At 60.7% G+C, this 11789-nt stretch overlaps 1 protein-coding gene across 1 annotated transcript; it reads right to left on the reverse strand.

The window, feature by feature from the left end:
• Window positions 1-1313: 1313 nt before the first annotated feature.
• LOC123372833 (sialic acid-binding Ig-like lectin 15) lies at window positions 1314-8635 on the reverse strand. Its single transcript, XM_045021340.1, has 3 exons — window positions 8559-8635; window positions 2426-2824; window positions 1314-1798 (listed from the first exon to the last, which is right to left on the reverse strand). The coding sequence occupies exons 1-3, from the start codon at window positions 8596-8598 to the stop codon at window positions 1314-1316; spliced, it is 924 nt and encodes a 307-aa protein (XP_044877275.1). The 5' UTR covers window positions 8599-8635.
• Between the last annotated feature and the right edge of the window lie 3154 nt (window positions 8636-11789).

Raw genomic sequence — 11789 nt, forward strand, 5'->3', positions numbered from 1 at the left:
AAGGGGCAGTGCCAGGGTGTGACGTTATGAATGTGATATAATATCTCACTGAAAGGTGACAGGGCCAGAAAGAGTTAATTAACTCATAGACTGACCTGACCCAGGGCCCAACTGTAGAGACTGGTTAGGAAGATCTGTAAATGAGCAGAGCTTTGAAATGCAAGTCTGCATTGGTAGAGGTAGAAGGGGGGGTGTTTGCTCAGGTCTTGGGATGTAACAAACAAGTCTTGTCTATTGCTAGAGCTTTGATTCAAAGATCAAAAAAGGAATATTAACATTTGTGATGATACTTGAGTGAAATAGTATTATTGTCTCTGTGTCTCTTTGAAGGTTGTGGTGACCTGTATCTGAACTGTTTAATGGATAAATTACCCTGTGCTAATTGCCAGGATGTTTGGGAGAAGGAGAGTTAAGCCTATTGTTTCCATCAGCCTTTTGGTCTGACAAAACATAGGAACCCTGGGACACGATCCTTCTTCATCTCAGATCTGCTTTGGGTTTCAAGAGGGGGAAACCTTAAGCCACAAGGATTGAGATCCCCAGTCACTGACTGGAGTCACCCTGAATATGGACATTGGACTGTAACCTATGGACTATTTCTAAAAGGACTTTTGGCAACTACAAGCTCATCTCTGCTGTGTATCTGAACCTCAAGAATTGAATTCAAGTCTGTCTGTATATTGATCTTTTAACCAACACTCTCTCACTTTTCTTTTTTAATAAATTTTAGCTTAGTTACTAAGAACTGGCTGTAGTGTGTATTTTGGGTCAGATCTAAGCTATAATTGGACCTGGGTGTGTGGCTGATCCTTTGGGATTGGAAGAACCTTTTCTTTTATATGATGAGATCAGATTCTCAGGAATCATCATCATATCTGACGTGTGTCTGGATGGAGGCCTGAGGCTGGGCACTTTAAGGGAACTGCGTGGTTTGAACTTCTGAGTAACCAGTGAGGTACTAGAGAAGCTGTTCTGTGCTGGTTGGTAGATCTAAGTATTGGAATAACCACCAGCGTTTGGGGTTTGTCTGCCCCGTTCTGTTTGCAGTTCACCCTGATTGAGTGACCTCAGCTGGCTCCCACGGGCAGCACCGTCACACAGGGTTCAGCCCCCACCCCACAGCACCGGGGCGCAGGGGGTAGCTGGGGGAGGGAGCCCCGTACCTCAGCCCTGGGACCCCTGCAGCGCCCGTCGGGACCCCCTCCCCACTCAGCCCCCAGGCACCTGCATGGCCCGTCTGGTTCTGTGCTCTGGGTGGAGGCTGCTGGGGGTCGGCCTGCGTGGGCAGCGCACCGTGGGGCGGAGGGAGGGCTTCACTGCAGCGTGGCCTGCTTTGCTGGGGGCTCTGGGGGTGGCGCTGAGCTGAGGCCCTCGCTGCAGCCACTCCAGACGCAGCCTGCCCTGGCCTGGGCCCGCTGCGGAGGCTGCCCCAGGTGCACCTCTCCCCTACCTTTCCATCGGCAGCAGAGGACAAGCAGCAGGAGGCCGGCGAGCAGGAGCAGGGCTGCTGGCAGGAGGAGGATGAGCAGTAGGGGCGGCCCCGTGGGCCCCACGAGCACCGAGTGCTCAGCCCGGCCGTGCACGTTCTCTGCCCGGCAGGTGTAGGTCCCGATCCGGCTCACTGACAGCACCTGTGTCGTCTGGTTCTGGGGCCCAGCGGGGTTCTGCGACTGCTCCACCTCGCTCCCCGCCGGCCCCAGCCATGTGATGTTGGGCCCGGGGTTCCCCTCGGCTGTGCAGGCCACCCGCACAGGGAGGGGGCCGGGGAGCAGCGTGAGGTTGAGGATGCTGGGTCGTGCTGTGGGGAGAGGAGAGGAGGCACCAGTGGGGGAGCAGGCAGCCCCTGGGGGGCTGGGATCCCCCCATCTGCCTTGGGGCTGGGCACTACGGAGACACCCCCCACTGGGGCAGGGAAAAGGCCTGGGGCCTCCCAGGGTGGGTGAGGTGATCCCTGGCAGAGAGCAATCCCCTGGGCAGGCACTGACTGGGCACGCAGCACAGGGGCACAGGGGCCAGTTGCCAAGGAAGCTGCCCGTCTGGCCCCACAGCAGGCAGGGGACAGGCTCCATAGACTCAGAGACTTAAGGTCAGAAGGGACCATTATGGTCATCTAGTCTGACCTCCTGCACAATGCAGGCCACAGAATCTCACCCCCCCAACTCCTGTAACAAACCCCTGGCCTATGCATGCTGCTCTCTGCCCGCGGATGGCTCCAGGCCATGGGGGCTCCACACGGGGCCATTCTCAGAGGGGAGCAGCGCCAGCTCTGGGAGCGAACAGACCCAGGGCCCCCGGCACCATATACATCCCTCCTCCCTGCACCAGGCTGCGGCAGCAGCAGGGCCCTGGCTGGCAGAGAGTGCGTGACCCCGGGATTGCCTAGATGGGCCCCGAGGGCGCAGCACCCTGACCCCGGACACGGTACCTTCCACGGTGAGCGTTATCCCCATCTTGTTCTCGTAGGCCCAACTCGGATTTTCTCGGAGCACCACGCGGCACATGTACTCTCTGCTGTCCTCGAAGCGCAGCCCTGCGATGTGCAGGGAGAGGTTGTGCCGCTGGGGGTCCCCGGCCAGGCTGTAGCGCCCACTCGGCTCCTGCCCTGTCGTGCAGTTGTTGAAACTGCTGGGCTCGGTGCTGCGGTTGGTCACCAGGCATTGGAAAATATCGGGCTTCCAGATCACCTGGATGTCACCCATGTAGTTGGTGATCGGGTGTGTGAAGTTGCAGGGCAGCACAATGGAATCTCCTCTCAGCCCCGTTATCCGTGGGGGGACATACATGTCCCAGCCCAGCTGTGCCCAGCCGCCCCGCAGCGCAAGCCCTAGAGACACAGACAGAAGGTGTGATGGGATGTGAACTGTATTACACCGTTCAGCCACTCAGGGGCGCTGAGTGTAACACACCTTGTCAAGCTAACCTGGGCCCTACCTATCAGAGCATTAGAGGATCTTACAATCAACACATCTGGAGTGTCTCTCGCTGGGAAGGAAGCTCTGTAGCCAGCCCATATCTGGCACAAACCAACATGGTGTCAGGAGTAAACTAAGAACAGAGATAGAAAGAAAACAGCAAGTGAGGCAGCAAACAGACGGAACAAAGCAACAAAAGCTGCAGGCTCTAATCAACATGCCACTCGCCAATGACCCAGAGAACTTCAGCTTTGAGATCAAGGTTTTGAATTGCAAACAAACTCCACAAAGACACCGGAGATACACAGGTATCCACTTTAATGTGTGCTACGAGGAAGCAGGCAGAGCAGCTAGTTAAATCCTTTGACTTTACTGAAGACAGTCACAAAGGTGGCTAGGAAGGGTTCTGGCTGTGCTTGATGCGCACTCTATACTGCAGAGAAATGAGGTCCATGGAAGAGTGGTTTTCACCAGAGAATTCCAGGAGCAGGGGAAAATGTTGAGTGTTTTATAAGAGCTCTGTACATTGCCTGGAAACTGATTTGGGGATGCAGAACATGACAATATCAGAGACAGGCTGGTTACTGGGTTAATCAATAAAAACCTTTCACAGCAGCTACAGCTGAACCGAGATGTAAACGTAGCCACAGCTGTACAGATAGCAAAGCAGTCTGAACTAGTCCAACAACAGAACAAAAGGCAGCAAAGAGTCCTGTGGGCCACTGTGGCACCTTATAGACTAACAGACGTATTGGAGCCTGAGCTTTCGTGGGTGAATACCCACTTCGTCGGATGCAAGTAGTGGAAATTTCCAGGGGCAGGTATATATATGCAAGCAAGAAGCAGGCTAGAGATAACGAGGTTAGTTCAATCAGGGAGGATGAGGCCCTGTTCTAGCAGTTGAGGTGTGATTAAACAAAGACTAAAAGCAGCAAAGAATCCTGTGGCACCTTATAGACTAACAGACGTTTTGCAGCATGAGCTTTCGTGGGTGAATACCCACTTCTTCGGATGCAAGTAGTGGCCACTTGTTAGTCTATAAGGTGCCACAGGATTCTTTGCTGCTTTTACAGAACCAGACTAACACGGCTACCCCTCTGATACTAAACAAAGACTGTGAATGACTTGCCAACTACAAAAGCAGTTTCTCCTCCCTTGGTTTTCACACCTCTACTGCTAGAAGAGGGCCTTATCCTCCCTGACTGAACTAACCTCGTTATCTCCAGCCTGCTTCTTGCTTGCATATATTTACCTGCCCCTGGAAATTTCCACTACTTGCATCCGACGAAGTGGGTATTCACCCACGAAAGCTCATGCTCCAATACGTCTGTTAGTCTATAAGGTGCCACAGGACTCTGCTGCTTTTACAAATCCAGACTAACACGGCTCCCCTCTGATATATAAAAGGCAGGAGCGACTTGAAACACCTGAAACTAGCTTAGAAACTGTAAACAGACACTTGTTAAAGGTCATAATCATAAAACCCCTCGAGGAAAGGAGAGAGAACTTCCCTAAGAGGGACAAATTCCAGCCTACATGCACAAGGTGTGGAAAAAGTCATGTCCCAAGAGATGATGCATGTCCAGCCACAAGCACATGGTGTAATAAACGCATGAAATATAGACATTCTCCATCTGTTTGCCACACCTAAGCAGTCAGGGAGTTGGCTGGTATTACCGACAATCAAGAGCCGTTGTTTCTGGGATCTATCACTTGTGATGACACCTAGCCTGCCTGGAGAGTGAACCTGAATATTCCAATGTGAGGAACTGAGGTTTTCCCTTGTTATGTTGTATGTGAGTCTTACTATCTTGTATGACTAGTGTGTGCCTCAGTTTCCCAGGGTACTGCACCAATGCCTAGGTGGTGGGACTAAGGGTGTGTGACTTTTGCTGTGGCCCTTGGGAGCAGGTGAGGCTGCCCAGCTGCCTGCACATAAGTAATGGACGATGCCCTTTGTAACATGAGAACCAGGAAGGGGATGAGACCAGGTGACACTTTGCCCAGGAAGCCAGACAAAGATCAGAGGAGGGGCCATGGGCGTGTCGGAGGCCAGGCAGCTGGGTCCAGTTCTGTCTGCGGTGGGGGACTCGGAGTCCAGGGCGTCTGGCCTGGGCTTCCCCCAGATGGACTTGGCTGAAAGTCACTGATTTCTGTGCTAACAAGTTCTGTTCCAAGCTGTGTTCCTGTCTGTGACGAAGTGGGGGGGGTTTCTTGTTTTTTCTGTGTTTTCCAGGGGGTTGCAGGCAGAGGGAGTGGGACTCAGTGTCCCCGGGTGTTACTGGTTTAACGAGGGGAGGGGAGAGGGAGTTTGTTGGTACAGAGGACTGGAGAGGGAACTTGGGATCCCGGCCGATGGCCTGGCGGATGGAGACCCCAGTGACTGGTGACCTGGTGACCCGGAGACGCAGCTCAGGAGTCACAGCCAGTTCTGGCCAGCGGGAGGACAATGGGCTGCGGGGAGAGGACCCCGGTGACCTGACCAGCCGGCTCCAGCCAGAGGGGCCAGAGGGGGGGCTGAGAGGAGAGGAGACCCAGGCCTGCCTGTTTACGACCCTGTTTACTTGGAGAGAAGACAATGGACAGAGGCTGGGCTTGGCACTGGGGATATCAGAGGCCCAGCTGGGAAGCAGGGGGGCTCGGGGCTGGAGAGGGGGAGCAGGCAGAGCCCCCCTGGCTGCAGGGGGACTGGGATGTGCTGGGCTGAGGGAGGCCAGGCCTGAGGCCCTGAGAGTTTCCTGTGCTGGGTTCAACTCTCAATGAACCTTCCTGTTTTATGCTGGCTGAGAGTCGCTCCGGGCTAGAGAGCAGGGCGAGGGGGCATCATCCCCTTCGGGGGTGAAGAGGCCCAGGGGGTCCAGAGCATGTGGACTCCCTGAGGGGCCCACGGCAGAGACAGACGTGCTAAGGCTCAGAGAGGTGCGGCTCCAGGAGGTGGAGGGGCCTGACCCCGAGAGAGAGTGGACCCCCGAGAGGGGCTGTCGCACTGAAAGGGGCACCCCCCACGGACCGCACGGGGCCACGAGTGGGCACGATCTGTGAGTCTGTGACACTGTCGAATAATGAACCTTCCATTATAATGAATGTCTGACTGTGGAGTTGGGGTGCAGGACCCTCTGGCTTCCTCAGGAGCGCTGCCCGGGCAGACCTGCTGCGGGATGCGCAGGGTGAGGACAGGGGTGGTGAATGCTCTGAGGTCAGACCCAGGAAGGCCATAGCTGAGCAGGATTTTTGCCCTGGACTGCGTGCTCTGAGGGGAGTCACACTGCCCCAGAGTCCTGGCTGGCTTCACACAGAGCAGTCCCAGAGCATCTGGTCTGTGACTCCGTGACATCCTGGCAAGACTATTGCCGTTAACAGTGACTCAGGAGCTGATGTCACAGTCATCTCAGAAGGGACTTACAATCACCTTGAATCTCTCCCAGCGCTGACGTCACCTGGCCCAGCTCTGACTAGCCCTGGAGGGTTTCTGAGCTGCCGGGGCCAGCTCACCACAGAAATAACTTACAGCGACAAAGGCTGCGCATTCACTGTGCACGGGGGTCAAAGGATCAAAGCCCAACAACCTTCTCAGCCGCAGCGCGGCAGCCATGAGGGCCTAGTGAGAACGGGGGAGGAACTCGACAGAGGAGTTGATGAGACTGGACTTTTCCGAGGAGACCCAGTACGAATCCAGAGACAATGCAGAGCCACACGGTGCCAGAGCCACCTCGGCAGAGACAAGCTGCAGACTGATGCGAATTCAGAGGCCATCGTTACCTGGCCATTGCTCACTGGTTCTCCAGGTACATAGAAATAAGGTACTTGAAGACTGACCATCTCGCAGTGGGACTGAGAAACCCACCTGCACTTTTGCTTATGTTGGTGTCCAGAGCAGCCAGTGACGGACAACGGGCCACACGTCACTGCAGCAGGATTTAGCCGTCTGAATGAGACGTGATTCTCGTCCTATTACTAGGAGTCCATGTTCCCCACAATGCGAGGGAAGCAGGTGCTCAATGGCACGTCATCCCTGGGCCCGTGCAGCTGAGTCTGAGGCAGTGAGGGTCTGTCGCTCCGGGTGGGGGGTGAGAGCCAGAGGGGAGCACCCAGAGGGAGTACCGGGTGTGTGTGTGCAGGGGCCACAGCGCATGGCAGGGGCAGCGCTGGGCTGTGGGGCAGGGCTGTGGGGCACAGGAGGGGCGCAGAGCCTGGGGTACAGGTGCAGTGGCACATGGCAGAGGCAGCGCTGGGCTGTGGGGCAGGGCCGTGGGGCACAGGGCTGTGGGGTGCAGGACCATTGGGGCAGGGCCGTGGGGCACAGGGCCTGGGCTGTGGGACCAGGGGCCGTGTGACATATGTCAGCGGTGGGGGGTGGCGCTGGGGAAGGGGCTCGGGGCAGCAGGGGCCTCGGGGGAAGCTGGCAGCTGAGGCTAGGGGAGCTGGAGAGAGAAGAACAAGGAGCCTCGTTCCAAGTCACAGGGCCCAGCCTGGCCCCAGCCTCCATTGCGAGGGGCGCTGGGCCGAGCACCAGTCAGGCCTGCGCTACCTGCACTAGGCCCCTTCTGCCCCTGCCCCGGCGTGCGTGCGAATTCGCACCCTCGTGTACTGCGCGTGCACAAGGCCCCGTCATCCTGCCCCGTCCAGAGGAGCCACCTGCCCTGAGCACCTTGGGTGATGGGAACTGCCCAGACCCTGCCTCGCTCCCCACCACCAGCCTCACCCACAGCACTGACCTGCCTGCAGCCCCCGGGGGCAGAACGGGGACCAGCCAGACCCACCTCAGAGCACCTCCCAGAGCCAGAGGCAGCGGGGGGGGGGGATCCATCGCTCCGGGTGGGGGGTGAGAGCCAGACCTACCTGTGAGCAGACCCCAGAGGTAGCAGGGGGTCCATCGCTCCAGGCAGGGGGTGAGAGCCAGACCCACCTGTGAGCAGACCCCAGAGGCAGAGGCAGCGGGGGGGGTCCATCGCTCCAGGCAGGGGGTGAGAGCCAGACCCACCTGTGAGCAGACCCCAGAGGCAGAGGCAGCGGGGGGGGTCCATCGCTCCAGGCAGGGGGTGAGAGCCAGACCCACCTGTGAGCAGACCCCAGAGGCAGAGGCAGCGGGGGGTCCGTCGCTCCGGGTGGGGGGTGAGAGCCAGACCCACCTGTGAGCAGACCCCAGAGGCAGAGGCAGCGGGGGGGGTCCGTCGCTCCGGGCGGGGGGTGAGAGCCAGACCCACCTGTGAGCAGACCCCAGAGGCAGAGGCAGCGGGGGGGGTGGAGGTCCATCGCTCCAGGCAGGGGGTGAGAGCCAGACCCACCTGTGAGCAGACCCCAGAGGCAGAGGCAGCGGGGGGTCCGTCGCTCCGGGCGGGGGGTGAGAGCCAGACCCACCTGTGAGCAGACCCCAGAGGCAGAGGCAGCGGGGGGGGTCCGTCGCTCCGGGGGGGGGGTGAGAGCCAGACCCACCTGTGAGCAGACCCCAGAGGCAGAGGCAGCGGGGAGTCCGTCGCTCCGGGTGGGGGGTGAGAGCCAGACCTACCTGTGAGCAGACCCCAGAGGTAGCAGGGGGTCCATCGCTCCGGGCGGGGAGTGAGAGCCAGACCCACCTGTGAGCAGACCCCAGAGGCAGAGGCAGCGGGGGGTCCGTCGCTCCGGGTGGGGGGTGAGAGCCAGACCTACCTGTGAGCAGACCCCAGAGGCAGAGGCAGCGGGGGTCCATCGCTCCGGGTGGGGCTGGTGCTGTGTGCTCCGGGCGCCGGAGGGTCTGGGCTCAGATGGAAAGGGAAGTCCCTGACTGGTTATTTCATTATGTCCTGTCCCATGAGACAGCAAAACCACAGTCCCACCCTCGGGGAATGAGGCTGGAGCACGAGGGGGGAGGGGGGTCACCAGAGGCCCACAGATGGAGGGGCACAGACGCCCGCCCCCACCTCACAACCCAGGCAGCAGCAGCCTGTCCCTGCCTCACAAGCCCTGGTCTAGGAGAGGGCACGGGCAGGCCGTGGTGGGGCCCCGGGCACGCCCCCCTGATCCCTGTGGCTGAGCTGTGTGTGTGTGTGTGTGTCTGTGTGGGGGGGAGAGGCGTGTTACACTGGGGCCCAGGGCGATGGAGAGGGAGGGTGCTTCCCTTTTTCACTCCTTGCTGCTTGTCAGAAACAGTGGCTCAGCGCCCAGGGCAGCGCCGGGGGTTCTGGCTGTGCCGGCGTCACACCCTGAGCACCTCACCTTGCCAGCGGCTGTCTGCGAGCTAACCGGGCAGAGCTTCCTCACACTCGCTACCCGGCCAATCACCCTGGGGCTCTTTCCTGCCCCCTCTCCAGTCTGTCAACACCCTGTTTAATCCGTGGGCACCGGACCTGGGCGCAGGGCCCCGGATCGGTCTCCCCAACCCCGAGTACACGGGTAAAATCCCCCCCTGCTCCCTCACTCAGGGGTGTTGGTCAGGTAGCGTCACCTAGTGGTCAGGGCTTAGGCCCGTGATGTGCAGGGGGGTTGATGGTAGGGGAGCTGGGGCCCTCCCGCTCCACCGGACTCCGATCCAGGCCCCCCGAGGGCAGTCAGTGCTCTGACAGCCGGGGCTGCGTACGGCTGCCCTCCCCGGGCCTCGTCCTATCCCCCGCGCTCGTCTCCAGGTCGCCGTCCGGGTGAAGGCAGCGGGAGGGTGTCTGCTCACCACCGGGCCCCCTCGGCGGCTGCAGGGAGCCGGGCTGCTCTCTTCCTCTCTCACCGGTAGCGGCCCCCTCCCGCGGTACGGCCCTCCCGGGCCAGCGCAGTCCACGGGCCGTCCCTGCTGGGGTAGCCCAACAGAGCCAAGGGGAATGACCAGACGTCAGACTCCATCTGCAGGGAGATGGGGTGTCATGGACTCACAGATCATGCCCACTCCTGGCCCCGTGCGGTCCGTGGGGGGTGCCCCTTTCAGCGCGACAGCCCTTCTCGGGGGGCCACTCTCTCTCGGGGTCAGGCCCCTCCACCTCCTGGAGCCGCACCTCTCTGAGCCTCAGCACGTCTGTCTCTGGCATGGGCCCCCTCAGGGAGTCCCCTCGCCCTGGACCCCCCGGGCCTCCACCCCCGAAGGGGATAATCCCCCCTCACAGTCCCGCCCTGTTCTCTAGCCCGGAGCGACTCTCAGCCAGCGTAACACAGGAGGGTTTATTGAGAGTTGAACCCAGCACAGGAAACTCTCCGACCTCAGGCCTGGCCTCCCTCAGCCCAGCACATCCCAGTCCCCCTGCAGCCGGGTGGGCTCTGCCTGCTCCCCTCCAGCCCCGAGCCCCCCTGCTTCCCAGCTGGGCCTCTGATATCCCCGGCCCCAGGCCCGCTCTGTCCATTGCCTTCTCTCCAGGGAAACAGGGTCTCCTGGGCCTCCTCTGCCCTCTTCTCCTTGCAGCCCATTGTCTCCCACTGGCCAGTACCAGCTGCGACTCCTGAGCTGGGCCTCTGGGTCACCAGGTCCCAAGTCGCCGGGGTCTCCATTCTCCCACCAGTGGCTGGGTCCCACGTTCCCTCGCCGGTCCTCTGTAACAGCGAACTCCCTCTCCCGTCACCTCGTTAAACCCGCAGCTCCTAGGGAAACTGAGTCCCACCCCCTCTGCATGCAAACCCGAAAACCAAGCGAATCCCCCACAGGAAACAAGGAAAAACAAGAAATTCCCCCACTTCGTCACAGGGGGACGCTCCCCGGCAGGCGGTCTCTGCGGCAGGCCCTCCGGGAGGGGCCACTGTCCTGGGGAGAGATTCCCTCTGCTCTCTGCAGGGCTGCGCTGTCCCCTGGGCTGCCCCCACGAGCTGCTCCCCGCCGTGTAGCTCCTCCTCCAGCTGGAGCATTTCCTGCGGGGTGGGGCTGGGCCCGGGGCAGTTCCTTGGCCCCTGCTTGCCAGGGCGGGGTTTGTGTGAGGGCCAGTGCCTGAGCTGGGGCCAAGCCAGGCCAGGCTCCGGCTGGGAGGGCCGAGTCCTCGTGGTCTCTCCAGAAGGGGGGGTAGGACCCCCGGGGCGGGGGAGGGTCTGGCCTCGGCTCCTCCAAGAGACTGTTCCAAAGCTGGGGCGTAGCCCGGTTCCAGGGGAGCCGTGACAGCCTGTACATCCCGGCCAGGGTTGCTGCTTCCCAGGGCAGAGCCCCCGGCGCTAGGGCTGGCTGCATTCCTGGCTCTATTAACCCGTTTTGCTGGCAGGGGCCGAGCGCGTCGCGGGGCCCAGCGCTCCGCAGGCTGCCCTGAGCTGCGGCTCCGCGGCCCGGCCCATCGGCAGGATTGTACATTTCCTGCCAGAGCCCAGGTGGCAACGTGGGCTAGCGACAGGCCGAGCGGCGCGTGGCCAGAGGGGCAGGAGGCAGCGAGGGGGGCTGGGCTCACTCAGACACCAGGCCTCTCAGCAGGGACTTGGCGCAAGGAGGAAGGAAGCCAAGGTGGTTCCTATGCGGCCGGACGGGGGCAGCTGGGGGCTGGCTGGCCTGCTGGGTGGCTTCCCCCATGCTGTGCTGGGCACAGGCGCGGCTGTCACCGCAGACACAGGCTGAGGCTCACTGAGGGCTGAAGCCCGGCTGGGTGGGACTCGCTGGGCAGGGCCGGGGTGGAGCAGGAGGCTGGAGCCCAGGGGCTCAGTCTAGGGGGTGCTGGGGCTGCGGGGCCTCCCTTGGAGGAAGAGGGAGACCCTGGGTGGGGAGGGGTCTGGCCCACAGACGGGCACCTCCCGGGGGCTACGTGCCGGGCTGCAACTCCCATCCTGTGGCTCTGGACACTCCTGGGGTCCCCTCACTTAGTGGGGTAAATGGTGCCCCCTGCTGCCTCTTCACCGTGAGCCCTGGGTGGGGCAGGCCAGCGTCCCGGCCTCAGCACCAGGGTGGGTCCCAGGCACCCTCGCTCGCAGCTGGGGCATCTGTGCAGCATCACACTGGTGATTTGGTCCCCGAGA

Source organism: Mauremys mutica, chromosome 6, assembly GCF_020497125.1.
Source record: "Mauremys mutica isolate MM-2020 ecotype Southern chromosome 6, ASM2049712v1, whole genome shotgun sequence".
NCBI lineage: Eukaryota > Metazoa > Chordata > Testudines > Geoemydidae > Mauremys > Mauremys mutica.